The sequence below is a fragment of the Theobroma umbraticum genome, unplaced genomic scaffold, assembly GCF_002168275.2.
Source record: "Theobroma umbraticum cultivar Fairchild unplaced genomic scaffold, ASM216827v3 scaffold_30.0, whole genome shotgun sequence".
NCBI lineage: Eukaryota > Viridiplantae > Streptophyta > Magnoliopsida > Malvales > Malvaceae > Theobroma > Theobroma umbraticum.
The window spans coordinates 697,731-717,990 of NW_018397254.1; the positions used below are offsets into that span (position 1 = coordinate 697,731).

At 34.6% G+C, this 20,260-nt stretch overlaps 2 protein-coding genes across 4 annotated transcripts; both read right to left on the reverse strand.

Annotated features, from left to right (window-relative positions):
* Positions 1-3,624: 3,624 nt before the first annotated feature.
* On the reverse strand, positions 3,625-8,430 carry LOC110422259 (alpha/beta-Hydrolases superfamily protein). 2 transcript variants are annotated; one of them, XM_021436103.2, is made up of 5 exons: positions 7,444-8,423; positions 6,411-6,447; positions 5,769-6,005; positions 5,500-5,547; positions 3,625-4,782 (listed from the first exon to the last, which is right to left on the reverse strand). In XM_021436103.2, exons 1-5 carry the CDS (start codon positions 7,764-7,766, stop codon positions 4,279-4,281), a joined length of 1,149 nt encoding a protein of 382 aa, XP_021291778.1. In that variant the 5' UTR covers positions 7,767-8,423; the 3' UTR covers positions 3,625-4,278. The 2 variants fall into 2 exon arrangements, with proteins under 2 accessions (XP_021291778.1, XP_021291786.1); XM_021436111.2 differs by lacking the exon at positions 5,500-5,547 and having other exon boundaries at positions 7,444-8,430.
* Positions 8,431-12,423: 3,993 nt separating this feature from the next.
* On the reverse strand, positions 12,424-20,012 carry ATS1 (phospholipid/glycerol acyltransferase family protein). Of its 2 annotated transcripts, none has more exons than XM_021444830.2 (13): positions 19,566-20,012; positions 18,155-18,252; positions 17,337-17,423; positions 17,118-17,215; positions 16,334-16,391; positions 15,652-15,753; positions 15,500-15,561; positions 15,298-15,408; positions 15,104-15,182; positions 13,948-14,067; positions 13,764-13,877; positions 13,104-13,274; positions 12,424-12,992 (listed from the first exon to the last, which is right to left on the reverse strand). In XM_021444830.2, exons 1-12 carry the CDS (start codon positions 19,885-19,887, stop codon positions 13,140-13,142), a joined length of 1,386 nt encoding a protein of 461 aa, XP_021300505.1. In that variant the 5' UTR covers positions 19,888-20,012; the 3' UTR covers positions 12,424-12,992; positions 13,104-13,139. The 2 variants fall into 2 exon arrangements, with proteins under 2 accessions (XP_021300505.1, XP_021300517.1); XM_021444842.2 differs by having other exon boundaries at positions 12,424-13,016.
* Positions 20,013-20,260: the final 248 nt, after the last annotated feature.

A 20,260-nucleotide genomic window follows, 5' to 3' on the forward strand; every position in this document is an offset into this window, starting at 1 on the left:
GAAAGTTAAGGATAAGCACACAGGCATGTTGGGAATTGAATTAGTTGCTGTCTAGTTGTCTTTCCAATGTGCTTTGTTCCCCGACATGGATATTCAAATCAAATATGTGGGAATAATGGATTAAGGAACAATAGCCAGATGTCCATGGAAACTTATGTAACGTTCCTGTTAAGATCTGGTTCGGCAAGCCGGACAACGTTTAGATTTGCAGGTTTGCCGCTCCGCCCCATTATTCAATTCCGGACGTGTCAACAATTAATACACAAATACATATGAGAATTGTATCTTAAATTATCTCTTAGAGTATGTATATTTTTTTACAATAAATTCTCCTTACTTCTCTTTCCTATAAATCAATTATGTTCTCAGAAGAATTACACAATTAGTTTTATTCAATAAAACTATTAAAATATTTTTCACAATTTTCATAAATCGGTTTTATTTATTTTTAAAGATATTTTTATTAAAAAGAATTAACAATATAATTCTTTTTTTGAAACAAAACTTTGAGTCTTACTCGTTCCATGGTGTCATCATTAAAAACCTAATTCCGCAGTGACAATTGGACGGGTTTGGAAGAATTCTTTGACTGATCCTAACTACAAAACCAAAATTGTTTATCAAATTACATTCACATTCGTGCTTCTTAATTATCTTCAGCCGGCAATTATTCGGTAAAGCAGAGAATTAAAAAGTGTTGAAGACTTGGCATGTGGAGTGACATGAAATGTTCCGACCTATCCTTTTCCATTACAAAAAATTTTACATATTTCACCAGCTAGTGGAACATTTTTCTACATTTGTGAGCCTCACCAATTTGGCTTTTATGTACACAAAAGGGCTCAGCCAAAGGATAAAATTACTTTTTTTTTTTATTTTTTAATCAATGAAATAATAATATTTCATTTAATAAATAATAAATAAGAAAAGAAAACGATTTTTTTCCTACACTCGTAAACCCCTCTTTGAGTCAAACTCTTTAATTATCCAAACTTATTTGGCGTAGCTCGAGACTCGGGAAATTGGAAACCAAAAACGCGGGCAATGAATTCAGGAAAATGAGTTTACGATGCTCGGGGAATTTTGGGGCAGCGTGCGTGGAAACCAAACAAAAGATTTGAACGACGCAGCCCCGTGTGCACCGCGTGGGGCTCACCGTAAAGCCCCGTCAGCTTTTGGTGCTTCTTTTTCTGTTGTTGGCGTGAATGATGGGAATCGTGGAAAGCTTTTTCTCTTTCCTTTCTCAACCTGAAATAACGGGAAGTCTTTGCCCGGGGCATGGTGGCCTCAATCATCCCCCCACTACTCAATTCCAAAAGTAATTCCTCATTACATATAGATATATATATATATATATATGTATACATTCATAACGTGTCACAAAGCTTGCTTTTCTTCTTCTTTTGCATCATTGGATTAATAGATGTCAATTCATGATTCCTAAACTTCTAATTATAATGATTGATTGTGTTTGGGCTTGGATTATTTTAGGTGTTGAATTTTAAATTATCAAAATTAAAATTATATTAATTTAAAAATTAATTAAAATTGAGTTCAATTTTACGGTTTTTTTTTTTAAATCATATAATAGTTCCTTTATTTATGATTTTTTTGTAATAAACCTTTGCTTACTTTTATAATATATAGTGCTTTCTCTGATTTTAAAGATGGTACTTCCTCTATGTTTTACTCCACTTTTGCTTCTCACTAGTTGACTTTGCCACTCTCATCTTCTTTTTAAACTTTCCAATATGCATCAAAGCAAACAACACTAATTGTTATTAATTTTTGAATCAATTCTACCTATGCTTTCTTTAGTTTCAACTTTTCTCAATAGATAATTTCACTTAATAAAACTGTAAAATTACCCTTAATTCGAAAATTAATCTATTTGTTTAAGTTTAATAGTATTTTAATAATTTTAGTAAAAAAATAATAATATAATTTATTAGACAAGTAAAACTTATCCATAAAGACAATGAGTAAAATTTATCCTTAATTTTTTTCCCCAATTTTGTTTTCAATATGAAAGCAACCACTTGCTATGCCCTATGTTCATTTCCGAAGTCTAAACTCAAAAATGCCAAGTTCTCTCTAGAATGATAGGATTAGGACTTTGTAGGCAATATCAAGGTTGACATGACAAACACAAATGGGAGGCGAAGCAATCAAGCATTCCATGAGAGCATCCAACTTCAGTCAATCGATTGTTTAGTGTGAAACCCCTTCTTTCCATTAGATTATGTTCACATGATATTCTTGTCCTAGCTCGTGTTAGATTTGTTCTGATTTAACATATACACCTTTACAAAAATGTTCATGGCTTTCAATCATTGCGAAAAGGAGCATTCAATCCCCAATACTAGAAAAGAAACAAAACCAAACCTACTTCTCCACCACCCAAATCTTCCATGGCTTGATGATTGAAGCATAGATCAATCAGTCCTTACAACAAGCAATCAAACAATATCTCCTTTAGGGTAAATTTGATCCATGGTTCATAACCCACCAATTTAGTCAAAACCCCTTGAGTTCAAAATATGCAGAGAGTTTGGTATTAGTTGGTTTTGGGATTAATAATAAAAGACTTTGGTTCCATTTTTTCTGATTCCTGTGGTGGGTGAAAACGTTTGAATTCATATGTATATATATAAATATATATATATATATATAAATATATATTTATCGTCTTAGTCAGGTTTTCTTATCTTAGTAATAGATTTTTATTTGATGCATTGATATATTATTACTTAATTATAAAATATCATTGTATAAATATATAAAGATAAAAGTTTTAATTTTTTTAAAAAATTAATGAATATGTATTTTGTAAAATTTGTTTACTAACGAGATGATAACATTTAATTCAATTGATAGTGTGTGAATATCATACATTATTAATGTATTGACTATAAATTTTTTACATAAATTATAAGTTTCAACATTTCCGATTCAACTAAAATTTTGAATTTACGTTATTGTGAAAAAGTCAATTTTTGTTTTGACCGATGAAGTTGAATTATCAAACTAAATTATGTCAATGTGAGTTTCATACCTAACTTATTAAGAAACAAAAATTTTTGGCAAAGGTTTCAAAATTTCTCCTCCATAACAAAAATCAAATTCGTGGGGTGAACACCAAATTGCATCCAAAGTTTATTTTAAGATTATGATCGAACATCACAAAAAATAATAATTATTTTAGTATTCACATTTTCCATTTTAAATTTTATATCGAATTTAAATTATTTTTTGCTTTAAAAGTGTCAAATTTTAACCATATTTTTATATCTTTTTCCTCACACGTGGGTTTACCTGTTTAACTAATAGAGGCATGCATATGGCTACATCAAAAAAGACATCGTCTATGCTTCCAAAGTCATGAGACAATTTTGGTTCACATTAATACTAATCTACTTCTACTAATTTCAAGCTATTTACGGTGTTAATCATCTACTTACATGGTGTTTTTTTTTTTTGAAAATTCGTCTACTTACCTAACCGTAATGAACTCCGGTCTTCGTCTTTGTCATTTAATAATAATAATAATAATAATAATAATTACACTGCATGACCTAATCCTACTAATAATAAATTATGACTTAGTAAAATACAATATCAATATGATCTAAACAATATATTGATTGAAACATAACTTGACAATGTTTCCCATGAAAATGTCAAAATATATCACCGACCCTTCACTCCCACAACATTTACCTTCTCTATTTCTCCCTTCTTCTTTTTTTTAATATAAAGAATTTTAAATTTTTTTTCTAGAACCATGCACTGTTCATGCCCTGTTGCCTGACTTTCAACTTAATTTTTTTAAATATTAAACACTTATTAAAAGTACAATAAGTCCACTGACCATAAAAGAAAAAAAAGTTGTAAACATGGTAGCCTCTGCTAGCCAGGTTTCATTTGGGCCACGAAGACCTAATTCCAGAATTTGGTCTTGGGCTGGATCCATCCCCCTCACAGCTACAGGGGTGCTCTGTTTCTGAGTTCAACCTGCTGACCACATTCATGTACGATAATAAGAAAGCACCAGTAAAGAGGAAAAGTAGATTTCTTTTTTTTTTTTCTCTTTTTGAACCATAACAAAATCACAATTTTAAGAATACCCAAAATGATGAAAATATTCAATCATTTCTTTTCCCCTAAATATTATCAGAAAAAAGAAAAACTAGTTGCTCTTGTTTTGTACACTACTGGCAATGATTAGAGAGGGGGGTGTTAGCAAGTTCAGCAATCTGTACAAGCACATTACCACCATTAGCCCTCCTGCTTACCATTTAACTCATTATGTGAATCCACACAACATCTCCACTGTGAACATTTGATACAGCAGCAGGAACCCAACAAGCATTTTGGACATTTTGGTTTCCTGCAACAGTTTAGGCAGCTGGGTCTCCAGCAACAAGAGCACTTAGGCCACCAGCAACAACAGTTAGTGCATCTAGGTTTTGGACATTTGGGGCATCTGGGGCATTTGGGTTGGCATAATTGAATCTTACAGCACCCATTGCTAGTAACCGAGGAAGTAGTAGTGTTTGGCCTTGTTGGTAGACGGAGACTCTGACGAATCCTTTTAAGGCGAATCTCTGTTGTCATGTTCTCCATTTCATAAATGAACTTACAAAGATGGCGTATGTAATCGGGGTATAGCTCCAAGTTGCAGTGACCGCCTCCCTTGATCCACAAAGGCTCATATGGCTCCCTCGCCATTTTCCAGAGTCCATTTCCATGCAGCCAATTGACAACTTCATCTTCTGTACCCTGATTAATATCGATTCAACCATCTTAAAAATTTGATATTAACAGAAAATTATGATAAAAATAAATGACGTTAAGAAGAATTATTAGACAAGGATGATGCAGCTTGGATCATACAGGGGAAAACCATGCAGCTAATACAAAACAGAAGTCTATCAAAGGAAGTTCATATATTGAACCTAAGTTGACAGCATGTAATCAGTGCTCAGAAACTCTAGATCACGACCCTGATTATCATGACAAGGCAGCATACAACAACTTCTAGGACCCTGGTTATCAATCAAGTATATATGTGATATTACCCATGACCCCCACCCTCTCAAAGAAGAAATCAAGAACTTTGGTGTTCTTTTAAATAATTTCCAAAAATTTATTTATGCATGATAAACATTGTCAATCATTTCAAGCTTTTATTAACAGCGGTCACCCAAATAGAAGCCCAGCAACAAAATCATTCCAAACAACTGTACACGCTTATAGAAAGCTATCCAACTAGCAATTTCATACTTTTATTTTAAGCAATAGAACAAGAAGTGATAATTGCTTATTTGTGATGTTATATTATTCAGTTAGGAATATAAAATATTTCATAACTCCCTAAGACTTCAAGAGTTGTCAAAAATTTCATATTGAGGTCATGATTTGAAACAAGTATAAGAAGGCAAGGCATACTTGGAAATACAAGATTTATAATGTTCGATGTTTTTGACAGATACTTACATGTATTACAAGCACAGGGCACTTCACCTTTCGTATTTTATTGATATTCTGCATTTATGAGGACATTAATTAGCTCAACCACTGCTGCAGAAATAGCATAAACACATGCACAGTTCTCAAATTTAGTTCACTGGCCAAGTAGGCTTTCTTATGAATTATGATATCAACCAACAAAGTATCATTATATCAAGAAGCTAAGATGCCAATCATCATACTGTTGTCAAAATCAATAACTTTAGGTATCTTCCTCACAAGGCAGAGACCAGTACCTGATAAATGTCGAAGCAGAATGTGAATTTAACGTGGCACAGCACACGAAGGCCAGAAAGAATGCCACTATGCAGAACTACGCCTCTAAGCCTCGGCAGTTTAGCTGCCAAATGTAATGTTGGCCCACTTCCAACTGACTGTCCATATAAAATTAAGTCCTCCTGGCTAATTCCATACTGTGTCTGAAGACACTGATACACTGCCTCTATATCAGCATATGTGTTTGATTCACTTGGCTGGAAATCATAAAATAAAACATAAGCAAAGATACCACACTCCTCTACATAGACTAACTTACGTAGATAAAACACAGATTTCAAGTCTAAGAGATAATGCAAGTCAATTTCACTTCAATGTTCCTAGACTTCTTAGGTTTATGCTCATGTAATCAACTTCTTTGCCTACCATCGGTTTCTCACAGTACTTTGGATCCTTTCATAATGCCCCAATTGTGCAAAGATCATCTGAATCTAGTTACCACACTTTTACAGAGAAAATAGGTAATAGCAAGAAAAGATCATCTATCAAATAGTGGACGACCATCCCTCATATGCATGAGTAAATCAGTACACTGCTACAAAATGAACCCAACACAAAACATTAAAATAGAATTATGTTGCATTATATAGATAATGACCTACCTTACCAGTAGATGCTCCATAGCCAGAATAGTCATACCTGCAGTGCAGCATTCAGCATGGAAGGTAAAAAATCAACCCAATTGATAAAGTAGTAGGACATGAAATGGAACTACAGCTAAAATCCATCAACTTGACCCACCAGATTCAACACTACATCCGATGCTAGATACAAGAATCAGGGTGGCTATGACAAATGTTAGTTAAGAAATAACAATCACAAACTTGAGAACATCAGACCCAAAATCTTAAATGGAAATAATATCAATGCTGTAGGATTAGAGAAAGATAAAGTGCATGCATATGCATTTCCTCAAGACCTGATTGTAGAAAAATGGAAGCTGAAGTGACAAACGAATGTAGATCTCTCAAAAAGAAAAATGAAGAGATGCACTTCACAGAGCCCCAGAAGGCACAGAAGTCCAAGAGTGAAAATCAATTACTTTATGCAGGGAGAAACTAAAAAGTGACTGCAGAAGAGGAAAAAAGTGGTAATGACTACAAACCATTAACCCATTTTAACTTCCACCTTTTATTATATGGTTACAAAGGGAAAAACCCTGAGACAAATTACCCACCGAATACCTTGAAAAAGAGTAATTAGGTAGAAAGAGAAAACTCAAAGTAAAACATGAGTGATGAGTCACTCCGAGTACTAATTACAGATCTAAGCCAACTAAGACCATGTAGACCCAAAACAGGAAAACATGATAAAAGACAGCCCAGAAAATCAAAACCAAAGGAACCCATGACAAGATAACATTTACATGCGTGAAAAAGTTAGGTGAAAAAAAAATAAAAAAGGTGAAATTTGTAAAAAATAGACTAGAAAATCCACAACATGAAAAGAAGAAAACTTTTTTTTGAAAAAAAAAAAGGTAACATAAAAAACAAACCCAGATGAAAGCTCAAGAGGCGTGAAAAACATGATATTTACCAAAAGCAAACAACATGAACAAAACTACCAACTTACACCAGCAAAATACAGATGAGTACAAGTGACCGAAATTAATTTTAAAGAAAAAAAAATACCGACCCCATAAGATTGACTCTGAGGTTGACCTTGAGCTGGACAAAGAGGTCATAGAGCTGGCCAAGGTCAGCAGCATTGCCGTGAGAATAAAGCACGGTAAGGCGTGCACATGGGTTTTTCAAGTAAAAAGCGACGATCTTGTTCCCACGTTTGGTGTCAATCAAAAGCACATCCAAGGAAGTATCATCAGCAACAGGAGTAGGCGTTGAAGAAGAAGATGAAACCACCGTGAGCTTCCCATTGTCACCCTTCTTGATCTGATACGTTGGTGGAGATGGTGGAAAGAAAGCAAACTTCGCAGCCAGCTGAGAAAACATACACCCCATTCACCCCCCAAGAAGAAGAGCTAAGACAACCCCAACTCATTGAAAAAGGAACAAACTTGAGTGCATGACAGGAAAAGTGGGGTCTCTCAGTCTTTTGGTAAGGAACTGAAAGAGGAGCTATCCTTCTCTTTCTTTCTTTTTGTTTTTTTGGGGGTGAGGAACAGCAAGGGTGTTTTTAATGGGGTCTCTCTCTATTTACAGTGCAGAAGCAGTGATGGGAAGAGCCAGGGTAAACAAAGGTGAAATTTTTTAGATAAAATTTCTATTTGCCTAGCTAGATTTGTCTAAAATCATTCAGTTTCGCTTTAAAATTTTATGATGGGGGGGGGGGGTGTGGGGCGTTAGATTCTGCAGATACATTAGAGTTCAAGCAGAAAGAGAGAGAGTTTCCAGGCTGTTTGGCTGAAGCAAAGTGTATGAGTTGGCAACTGAAGTGAGACAGAGAGTGTAAGGGAGCAGCCAAGTACTACAAAGAAATAGACTAAGAGGGTGTTAGGACTTGGAAAGTGTTTGCAAAAGAAGAAGAGAGGAAACTGTTTTTCCATGGGAAAATTTTCATTAGGGAAGGGCAGAGAGAGAGAGAGAGAGAGAAGATGAAAGAGAAAAATGGGTTTGCTTTGCTTTGCCTTGATTTTCAATACTGACTGAGGTTCTCAGCCAAAAAAACAAGCAAAAAAGAAAAAACCCTCTGAAAAAACAGAGGCGATGTATGTGCATGACTTCATTGCGTGTCAGTGGTACAATACAGGGAAGGGTCAATACTCAAATCTCTATCTGTGCTACAAGACAAATTTTTGTTTTGGCTGTTTTATGAGCTGCCCTTCGCTTTTTCCGAGCTTTGTCATCAGGTCTCAATTTCCAAAAGGCCAAAGCTCAGACTGGTCCGTAATTTTGGACCCAATTGCAAAGTTTTAATCTTCTTTTGAACGTCTCTGACTAAGCTGCTAGATAGATAATGGTGGCTTGCATGCAAATTGGCACAACTTCAATGGCTTATTCTGCTATTTGGCCTAACTTTGATAAAGATATATATATATATATATATATATATATAAAAACACCATGCTTTCTTACTCCAAATGGCCAGTAATATAATTAAAAATTAACAATAATCAAATTTCATTTTAGTCGATATAATCTATTCACGAGATATATAATGTGATAATTAACGAAATTACGTGATAGTTAATATAAATTGAATTACATTATTAATCACATGAAATTACGATATAGTTGCAACTATTAAGTATTTTAGACATAAAATCTCTTCTCTTTTTGCTTTTAAATGCATTTAGATTTCAAGACATAATCATGTAAAAGTGAACTTTAGCTGCCAATTAAGTCAAAAAATGCATGCAATGTATCAGAACTCGTGAAAGAGAAACCAACCCCTTTTCTTCCTTTTATTTGCCTGAATCATTAAAGATTGGAAAATCAATTTAGGCTAATTACCATTAATTTATTGAAACCTGGGATTCTTGAATTTCAATGCAGGTTATGCTTTGAACCCAAATTCAGTTCACACCTGTGGAGCTTAGTAAATAGTACTATACTAAAATAATGACTTTGCTTTGGATTGGATCTAACCCTTTACTATTATTTTCATTAATATATTTAAATATTTTTTCGATTTTTTCATAAGAGCTTAACAATGTCGATTCAAAATGAAGTTAAAAACTAACGCGATTCCTAAAAAATGAACCCACAAATTTTTTTCATCAAATCTCTTTGGGATGGAATTGAAAAACAAAAGCAAAAACATTAATAGCATGTGCCAAAACTGGCTGAATTTTGGTGATAGAAGGAACTTTGTGATACTCTTTTTAAGTATTACTATGGTGAGATGAGGTGGTATGCGGGTGCACCAGAGAAACAGAGTACAACTCGACTACTCCCACCTACCCAAATTGAAAGAAACAATTTAGTGCCTAGCAAAGCTTATAAATGGGGGTAAAAGCTCACATTTACCATAAAAAAACATACAACGTTTCAATGCATTTATGAGAATTCATTTGTTTGATTTTCTTCCAAGAGATTGTCAATTACGTTTTTGCTTCCAATGTCTTTAATTTTTTATTTCGAGTTCATGTTAATTTTAAATTTTTATTTTTTTTAAATGTTATTTGAATCTTTAACTTTTTAATTTAAAACCGATGTAATGTTCGTGTTATAAATTACAAAACACATCCCCTGAACGTTCTATGGGGATAATTTTTTTTTCAATTATTAAAGAAAATATGAAATAAAGAAATGAATTATTAAAACAAATTAGTAAAAATCATGAATTTTATCCACAAAATAAGTACATGCCTATATCCATTCTTTCCCCATCCTATTCCTTATTGAGAGGAAAAAATCACAAGGAAAGAGGGACCCCAAATGTGGCAAATCAAACAAAAGTTGGGACCCAAAATCAGGGCCACCTTGTGATGATGTGTTGTTTGATAATTTCTCAACAGCTCCTCCACCTGAAAGCAGCACTGGTTTCCCAGTGGAGGGGCAGATAAGAGGAGAGGAGGGTGGCGCGTGGGCTCACATCCCACTTGTCAGGCGACGTTGCCATCCGGAGGGGGTTTCAATCCCAACCTTGATTTTTCGTTTGACTTGGGGGAAAAGTCCGAGTCAAAAGGGACCACAATCAGCTTATCCGATGGTGATACCTCACCCAACTTCACATTTTGTGCATCTGACGGCTCTCGAGACCCCACTTTCCTACCAATCATTGTGCGCCACGTGCGTCCATAAGATCGAGCCTGTCCTTGCAATAATAACAAAGTTGGCCAGGAATTCCCAACCTTTTTAAGTAGCTAGCACTAGCTTAGCAAGGATCTTATTCTTATCCTTTCAAAATCATTCAACAAAAGGTAAACCCATTAATTTTTTTTAAATAACAATCAGGGAATGAAATTATTCCCCGTCAGAAGAAAACAACAAAAGAGAGACCAATTTCTCTGGTGTATCGGTATAGAGAAAACCCATTAATAAGTTGTATTATAAGTTAATATTAATGATAATTTAATTAATTAACCATAAGATTAGATATTTTGCAAGAGAAATACCGGTTCCAACAGCCAAAAGAAAGGACGATTAGCTTTGGGTGTAAATCAAATTAGGAGGAGATAATCAATAATCATAATTAAGGTAAAACAGAAAAAAAAATAAAAGAGGGAGATGGTGGAGGACACAATTAGTTCACGTCCTTGTAAAGGACATAATTAGTTTGCAAGAGTAACAAGGATTAATTGGTAGTAATAGCATCGCGTGCATGCCTAAAAGCCAAAAAATAAAAATTATTTCCCATACTTTCCTGGTGTAGTACTATACTTTTAATTATGGTTACATGGATTTGGAAATTATTGTCCGGTCAGCAACTTTTAAGAGATACCATATTTCTATCCCTTTCTTTGGCTAAATTTCTAGCAACTTTATGCAAACATCAATATCGAAAATGTACAAAGAAACAGATAAATATCTTATGTTCGAACTGTAATATTTTTTTTTATAAAAAAAATCTTAAGCTCAAGCTGTAACGTTTTCTTCGGAGACGATCAGATAATACGTTGACGGTGAAGGAAAAAACCAGAGACGACATCATAAATTAGGTTTAATTTCCAAGAAACTAGCATAATTTTAAAACATTGGTAAAGCACTCACCGGCACACTCTTCACTACAAGAAATGCTGTGTCTCAGTATCGTTATATGCAATTAAAACAAAAAACAAAGAGATCTTGGCCATCTAAGAATGTGAGATGATTCCAAAACCTCGTGCATGCATCAATAATCAAATGGTTTAAAAAAAAAATAAAAGGTTAATCAGATAACGATAAGTAAATAAAATCAAAGGCGTGCCTTGACAGGGGGGGAAGTAGAGTTTCTTAGTTTAGTATTAATTGGCTTTCCACTTGTTTGTAGTCGACATGGAAAACAAACACAAGAAGAGTGACAGAGGAAAGCATTCTCGTGCTTTGTATTTTTAGTCAGTTAAACAAATGGGAAAAGATGCAGCGGGGAAAGTGTTTGAGATCTTCATCTTCCCCCTTTGCACAACAAACAATAAACATAAAAAAGAAACACGAGACAGATGCAAAAGTACATTACACGTCAGTTCTCTTTGTACTTAACTAACCTATCAAACATTAAACCTCCCTAGATCTGTCGAAGAGGAACGCAATGTTGATGAATCTAGGTTTGTATGTGAGGTTTCCTAAGAGAACCGTTCGGATCTTTCTCTATTCCTGGTAGAAGGACGGATACATTGTTGTATTCGTACAGATATTTTACTTTCTAACCAAACAAGTTCTCGCGTAATGATATCTAAGCTATCTAGTATCGTCATAATATCAGCCAATATCATTCTTTTAATTGAGGAAGAATTTGCAAATTGATAAAATTTGCCTTCAATCATTTTATTCGATCCATTTAATATTAAAAAGTTTTTGGTTCAAGTACCAGTAACTCTCGTTCATGCTATCCAAAATGTAAGCTCCCGACGAAACAAGTGGAAAACTGCACATCTGCATCCTAACCTGAAGGTTGGAGTAGCCTATCTGTCTCTAAAATTTTTAAACCAAAAAAGGAGGGTCAACAGTTGAGATGTTAGTAGTGAAATTGTTACGAATTCGTATATGTTTGCTGCCCATACTTACCCGTGAAATGTAGACATATAAAAGACAATGTTGAATGCAAAATCAACAGAAGAGCAGACATACAGCTATGGTATAAACAGCAATGGAACTAAACAGTTCACTGAAATACGCAACAGTTACGGAAATAAGGCATGGACTACTTGGCCCGAGTCTTTCTTTTGATTTACTTCTGGAACACTGTTCCTATAGTTCCCAGGCAAATTGGTTATTTGTGTCATCTTCATTCAAATAGAATGAATAATAATTGGAATTAAACAACTAAATATGACGTGAAACATCAAATTTGAATAGATAGTATACACATAAAAATCGCCTATGGACTACTGGCTTTAAGTCTTTCTAGGAAATAAGATCTGTACAGTACAAACCTGAAGCAGAATCTTTGGGATAGCTTCAGTTTCTGATGGATTCGGCTCCCATTAAAGGCATAAACAGAAAAAGAGAAGATGATTGTAATCCACTGTTGGTGTCATCAATATGTATCAATAAATAGGGTTTCTCTTGCAGGGCATTCTTCTATCTATGAATCCGATGGCTTCTTGTTAAGGAGTCAAAAATTTTGCAAGGAAAAGACTAGGCCTGCAGCAAATCAAACCAAATGGACTAAAGTATAACATCGTGAGGTTCTCATTCTAACACTGCAAAAAGCATTAGGTGTACACTGAATACACCACAAAATTAAGAGATTACCAACTAGCAGCTTTTGAAATCATGGAAAGGTTATGACTAGTTCCATGGCTGTGACAAAGAGACACCTGCAGTTGATGCCTCTAACCCTTGTTTGACATGTACTGCAGATTTGAGGACATTGTATTGCTTGGTCACAGACTTATACAAAGCTTGTGAGTATACATCCTTAGCCTGCACAAAAGGAAAGCCAACTCATACTATAGCAATAAACAAGTACAGATATACGTGACATAGCAATGGACATTCTACTAAAACTGACGAAGACCATTGCTGATGAGAGAGTATGAGCCAGGTTTGAAAGTCTTGGCTAATTTTACGCAAAGAGTTGTTGTGGCTGGATGAAAGATTTATATTCCCATAGACATACATGGTGTGGCCAAACATAACTATGAATGTGTTTTTGGTATATTCATTTCAACAACATGAAGTAACTTTGATGTGACAGTCTATTTCTGCAAGTGTGGTGGATCATCTAACATAGATGATAGAAAAGTTCGTGTAAAAATCATAGTGATAAAGTTAAGTCTGCACTGATGAGATGCTATATCATGCACAGCCAAGATATTACTTTTCTAATTTTAGAGAACTGGATTAACTTTTCAAATACCATATTGTGGTAAAGTATCAGAAACTATATGTATAAAACATAACACAACCAACCTCTTCAGACTTTTCACAAGCAGCAGCAATTTCTTGGAAGCAGATTTTTGGTGCTACTGATAATCCAGCCCCATGAAAGGAGATGATTCTTCTTTCTCCAATTTGTGTTTCTACCTGGAAAAAAACCATTGAGTCACAAGAGGAAAAAAATTCATATAACAGAAACGGACATACAAAGACACACCTGGGGTGGAGGGGGCATGATGCTATGGCACAATAGAGCCAAGGGATATATATGCCCCGGAGCACCTGAATGTTCTATGAGCCTTCTCATATTGTCCACTGAAGAAGAATCAAAGGGTGCCTGACCCCCCTTATATTAGTATTAATGAACACAAGCTTATCACAAAAATAAGGTGACAGCATATGTGCAATCAAAAGGTTCAGATATTTTTGGGGATCTAGTAAAGACAGTCAGAATTAACAGAAGAATCACTATTACTTGTTGGCTAAATAAAATCTCCCAATCTACACAATAAACTCTGCAGTTAACAATGTAATACCTAGAACACGCCAATAAACACAATTCCTTCATTTTGTTACCCACAGCATCACGTGCCAATCATATCTGTGCATAAAGCTGAAGATCTGACCTCCTCAAGACATTTTAAAGGATAACATAGGGAGTTAAAAATTAAACAGTTAGAAAGCAGGGAAAAGGGTCAACTCCAATGTTGATTCCCAAGAGTATAACCTCATTCAGAGAACCAACCCTGTCTAGATACACTTAATATGTTGGCATGCATGCAAATCCAGATTATTTAGGATTCCAATTGCTGTCAACTCATAAAGAAGAATAAAGCTTCATACTTAAACTTTGAACTGATCATAAATCAGGCATTAAGCTGCAAGGATATGAAGTGATTGGCAGTATTAAGGACTTAGGTTAAAGGGCATATTAGTCTTTATGTGTTTATCTGATCTAATATAAACACAGTAGCAGACTATGGCATACCTATGTTTCTCCAGTTTTTTCCGTCACCTCTCTCTCTCTATCTCAATGTAGCCATGAATGTTTAAAAGAGTAGCAAAAAGATTCTGTGATTCTATCTTCTAGTCAAGCTATAAATGTTTGGTTTCAAATCCAAATGGATACTACAAAGGCTCGTTGTTAAGGTTGGCTCATCCAAAGAATTTCTCTTATAGTTAAACTAATAAGAGGTCCTGTTTAAGTGTCTCAATTGGGCTCAGATAAGCTAATGAAAGCAGCTTTTTACCCATAGCTAGCTTTATGCCTAACAGTTCCTTATTTTACAAGATGAAATTGATATAAGACTAACTATAGAACTTCTTCAAAACTAATGGTAAACAATTAAAGAGAAAGGCTACAAAAAACTTACGGGATACCATTCTTCTGTAAGGGGATCTGGGCGATCCCTACCACCACTTGGTGCAATCCATAGTATTTTTGATCCACCCCTATATTGAAACAAAATTTTGGCCTAAGGCTGCCAATTATAGTAAAACACATGCAGATTTGAGCATGTCAATATAAGTTATCATTCTAAAAGTATGCCAAAGGACATTAAGGTACCTCAGCAACAAAGCCATCTGTTTCAAGCTTTGGGTGTTTGCTTTTCTTTTCATCTCAACAAGCTCAGGAACATCATACATGTGCTTTTTGGAGTACACACATATAAGATTCCTAAAAAGAATTGGTAAAACATTTTTCCTAAGTGATCCTTGAGCATATTTTGGCATAATCAATTCAATACGAGTAGTAACTCTTTGAGTACCTTCCCATGCTGAAAGGCTTGCAAAGAGGATCTGTTATGACTCTGTCACCTGCAACATAGATCTGCAGCATAAAACATAAATTTTGATTAAGTGCATAGATAATGGCAACTATGGCAGACTCCAATGGAAAATTAATTTAAGGGTGAATCACCATGTTCTCAGCAACATGTGGATTTGTTTTCTCAAGCAACAATGAGATGATGGCTGGGTCAGCTTCAGTCTGGTGGTTTGATATAAGTACAACATTGTGACCCTGCACCAGTTGCTAACAATTATATCCACAAAAGCCACCTAAATGTAAAGATTTAGCCAGCACTGGCACTTGTCAAATTCCAGTTGCATATCAAAAACTCCTGAATGTTGAAAACTTAGTTATACCACTTTTAGCTTGCCAACAGTACAATTGCAAGTAAACACCCTAAATGTTCCCAATGAATGTGATCACTGTGAAATAAGTTCAGCTTTGTTTGCTTATTATAATTATAATGACCTAAAACTAATGAAAACTAAGAAATAAAAGGAAAATGGAAAAATAAAAAAAATTTAAACATACAAAACCCTGTCATCTGTATTTTTTTCTTGGTACATGCTCTTATTAGTTATTAAACAGAGAGCATATAAGTATTATAGCAGTCAGAAGAAAAAACTTCTTCAACTTCCTACCAAGCTCTATTATGGATTTATGATCTTTAACAGTATGTCTTTTCAAATATCATGATAAGAACATCCAGCTGCATCATTGTGAAACAAATGATTGAGCAAAACTCAGTTATGTTCAGAAGTAATTGCAGAAGAATCCCAGGAAAGGGGGGAAAAAGGCTGAGCATAGGCACCTGCTTAAGCTTCTCTTCTATTTCATAGAAAAGAGAGAGATTGCCAACGTATGAATTTCTGCAACGGAGATGATAGAGAGATGTTACGAGAAGTATCAGAAGTCTGGAAAAAAAATCCCCAGTACACCAAACTTGTCTTTGGGGTGGTTGAAATATGAGTAACATAAATTTTATATGAAGCACATCCAAATACTACCAATAATGAATTAAAAGATTATGAGGTAGTTGATAAGAATTAAACTGCAAGCAACACGCAAAATAAGATGTTGCTGGGAAGGGGAAAGGGAGTGAATCTCTCCATTGTTGATGATAAACAATTAAACATGAAGACGAGAAAAACTAATTGAGACCCCATAACAATTGGGGTGCTTTTCATCCAGTCGCAGAGCAGACTTTGCATTTTTTCACAATTTCTAAATGTAAATATTACTTCATTCTAATAGAATAATCACTAGCTGGTCAAGAGACCCTCATGGCATTTATGAATAGACTACCAAACAAAATGCCAAAAATAAGAAACATAGAGCAACCATAAGATTAGATGGTCTCAAAAAGAAACTAATAATTAAGCAACTGATTTATAATCCTTATTGGATTCATATATGTCCTAACCACTAAATTAGAAATCTAGCATCTCAGTTTACCTTAAAAATGTTGTGAAAATGAAAAACTACAAATTCCTTCACCAAAGCACATCTTGAATTTTCAGGGGAACTTTTTGCAAACTAAATCGGTACAAGTAATGAAACCAGAATAAGAGGATAGTGCGGAGTCATCCACTCACCTGAAATCCATCAATGGCCGAATATAATTTTGGCCAAACATGTAGTAGTCAAATGGCTCTCGCAAAGCTTTGTGGTAGGGTTCAAAGACAAAAGGATCCTGAAAAATTACTGTCATATTTCATGCAGAAGTTTATAAAAACTCATAATCTGTATGCAATATCTGAAAATGGAAGTTCATATATGTTACACATCTTGACAGAGCATTGTAGTACAATTACCTCCACATCCAACAGCATACGGTCAAATGCAACAGCCATGTTTGACAGCACAATCTCAACAGCTGAGGGATCTCCACTTTGGAAAACCTAAAATGTTGCCACATGAAAAAAAAATAAAAAATCTCAATTTGGATAACAGATAAACCAAAGAGAAGCAAAGATGCTATACAGAATGTCAGATGCCAGAATACTACCGTAGATTAAAACGAGAAATAAAATTCTTTGCCTTCATGTAGAATATGTAAATAGAGTGCTAAAGTAAGTGACTTTTCTCTTTAAATTTTCAGTGGTAATGGTAAAATGCAAACATTAAGTGATAAGGTTTGCGCAAATATTGCATTTATTAAGTGGTAAAATATTAAAACCATGCAGTTAGACAGAATACTCAGTAAAATAGCTTTCTTGCACCAAGATTTTTAAGTGCGGACAACTTTTTTTTCTTTTTTAAAATTCAGGTTCAAACTGACCTAAACATTAATGACATTTTTTTTAAACAAAAAAAGAAAAACTAGAACTTATAAAGAAGGAATATCACATTATTTAGCATCGTTGAAGAGTATGCACCTGGCTCTCATAACAAATAATGTATCTTATGCCAGCATAAATCATGCATTGAATGTAAAAAAACAAAGATTTAAAAATAGATAATGGTAGATCTAATAATATGAGCTTATAAAGACATAAAAGACTGTTAACATTTTCTAGAAGAAGATTTTTGCAGCCAACTAAACGAACATAGTCTATACAGAGGAGAACCTATCATATCTTGAACATACATTAACGTGCACTAAAGTAAGGGTTCAAGTATATCAGTTTACTGCATTTCTATAATTCTGATATAATTCTTCCATTCCTGCTGCAACGTTTGGAGGTAGCCTTCCTGCTTCTACTTCCTTCCTAATTCCAGATAGAAGTTCTGTAGACAAAAAGGCAGCATGAGACGATTAAACCAGTCCTCCAGTTTAACTTTGGAACTACAAAAGGCTGTAGTTAAAAGTAAACAGCAGGATGTATTCAAATAGATGAAATGTTTTCTTTTATTTCATGGTCACTTATTCTATCAATAAACCAAACCTTTTCAACTCTTCTCCATGTCCAACCCTCCTTTCCAATCCATCCTCCATCTAAATACTGAGTCGATTATTTTTCTTCTCCAGAACCTTCAAGACATTATTCATTATATTCCAACACAGAGAAGACAATGGCCCAGCATTCTTTTCCTAAAGTCTTAAAGTCTAACGGTTTGCCTCATTCTTTGATTGTTGTTGCATTAGACTTATCCTTTAATCAACCTTCCAGGTTTAAGAGGTTCATAAGAACCTTACTCCAGCTCCACTTAATCATGGTTATCTTTCTTCATTGTAGGTTTAAGAAACAAAGGTTAACAGCTTTAGGAATCTGAGATGAATGCAGCAACTAACAGGGCAAGTGCTTGCTGTCTCTCCCCATTGACAGAAATCAGGGAAAATGGGCCTTAACTGAAAGATTGGATTTCTTTAAATTCTATTTGCAGTGGCTGGTCCATATCCCAACAGAAGAAATTAACAGTTTTGATTTCTACAATATCTTATGCTTCACACCAATTAATGCAAAACCAACAACAACAATTTGGCTAATTGAAGCAATTCTAATAATTAATCATGTTCTTGATGAATGAACAGCTCTTATCAATAACAGATTCCATCAAAATCCATTTCTGCAGAAAACTTTTCACATGAAGATCTTTTGAGCGTTAATATTTATTTCAATTATTTTTTCGTTTTTTCCAGCAACAGGTTCAAAATAAGCAAAATTGTTCTAGTCCAAGCTTCATGAAAAACCATAAAAAGATTTACCGTTAATCCTAAATAAAAACAAGCTCAAATTAAATCATTATTTTAGCTGCATATAACCATCTAAAACCAGAGATACAGTATCAGCACTAACGTAATCCATTAAAGCGTTAATTAAATACTAAAAGCAGTTGACGGATCACGTAATCTCTACGATTTCTAATTCTTTACAACTCATAATTTTAATTACTAATTCCTTTTCCTTCCTCAGAAGGGAAAAAAAAAGAATAAGAAACAATTGTACTTATATACATAAAATACCTTTTTCCGCTTTTTGCAAATAAACAAGAAAAAAAAAAAAAGCATCATAATATGCAGAGTATAATATTCGAAACTTCATTTGTTTAATAAATATCAGAAAAAGGAAGGAAAAAAAAAGCTAAAAAAGAAAACGAACCTTGCTCGGAGCGAGCTTCGAGGAAAGTACGGGAGTGCTCAACCTCCGGCCTCCCGCCTCCACTACTACCAGTGGCGGCCACGCCCGATTCCTTATCTTGAACGAGCTCAGCCATTGCCTTAGCTTTCAAGGAGTAAAACACGCAAGAGAAACTCCTCGTCGTTCTTCTGGAAGTAGATCGTAAGAGCTCGACTCGCTGAAACGGAACCAAAGAAGAAGAAGACGAAGAAAAAGCAGCAGAAGGAGGAGAAGATTTGCGTGTGAACGAAAATGGAGCCCTGGTGGAAGTGCCGCTGAAGAATGGAAGAGGCAAAGTAGACATTAGTGTCTTGGTTCTTGAATGCAAAAAGAGAGAAAGAAATTTTGAGTGAAAGAAAAGAAAGAACGGAAAAATATGAAAATCCTCCTCTCCTCTGTTATCTCCCTCTGAAAGTGGAAATGTGGAATTTCATTTTTTTCCCTTTATAAATATATATATATATATATATTTTCCGTTTGGGTGTTTGTAGCACGTGACTTACATCGCCCGAAGAGCGGACGAATAGGGGAATAGATGCAGATTGCTGACGTGTACGGATATGGATTGGCAAGGGGATGGGTTACCGGGACGCGTGTCAGCAATGTTAACAAACCTTTTTTATTTTTATTTTTTTCTGTTCTCAATTATCCAAGTATATCCTATAAGATTTTCCTTT

Bases quoted from the DNA above. Each gene is read 5' to 3' on its own strand.
- LOC110422259 (XM_021436103.2), bottom strand. From the start codon at position 7,766: ATGGGGTGTATGTTTTCTCAGCTGGCTGCGAAGTTTGCTTTCTTTCCA. The intron at 6,448-7,443 runs GTCGGTATTTTT...GCTGCACTGCAG, and splicing joins CTCAGAGTCAATCTTATGGG to GTATGACTATTCTGGCTATG. The intron at 5,548-5,768 runs GTACTGGTCTCT...TCATAAATGCAG, and splicing joins TCTGCTTCGACATTTATCAG to AATATCAATAAAATACGAAA.
- ATS1 (XM_021444830.2), bottom strand. From the start codon at position 19,887: ATGTCTACTTTGCCTCTTCCATTCTTCAGCGGCACTTCCACCAGGGCT. The intron at 17,216-17,336 runs GTAATTGTACTA...GTAATTTTTCAG, and splicing joins GTATGCTGTTGGATGTGGAG to GATCCTTTTGTCTTTGAACC. The intron at 15,754-16,333 runs GTGCCTATGCTC...CAACTGGTGCAG, and splicing joins TAGAAGAGAAGCTTAAGCAG to GGTCACAATGTTGTACTTAT.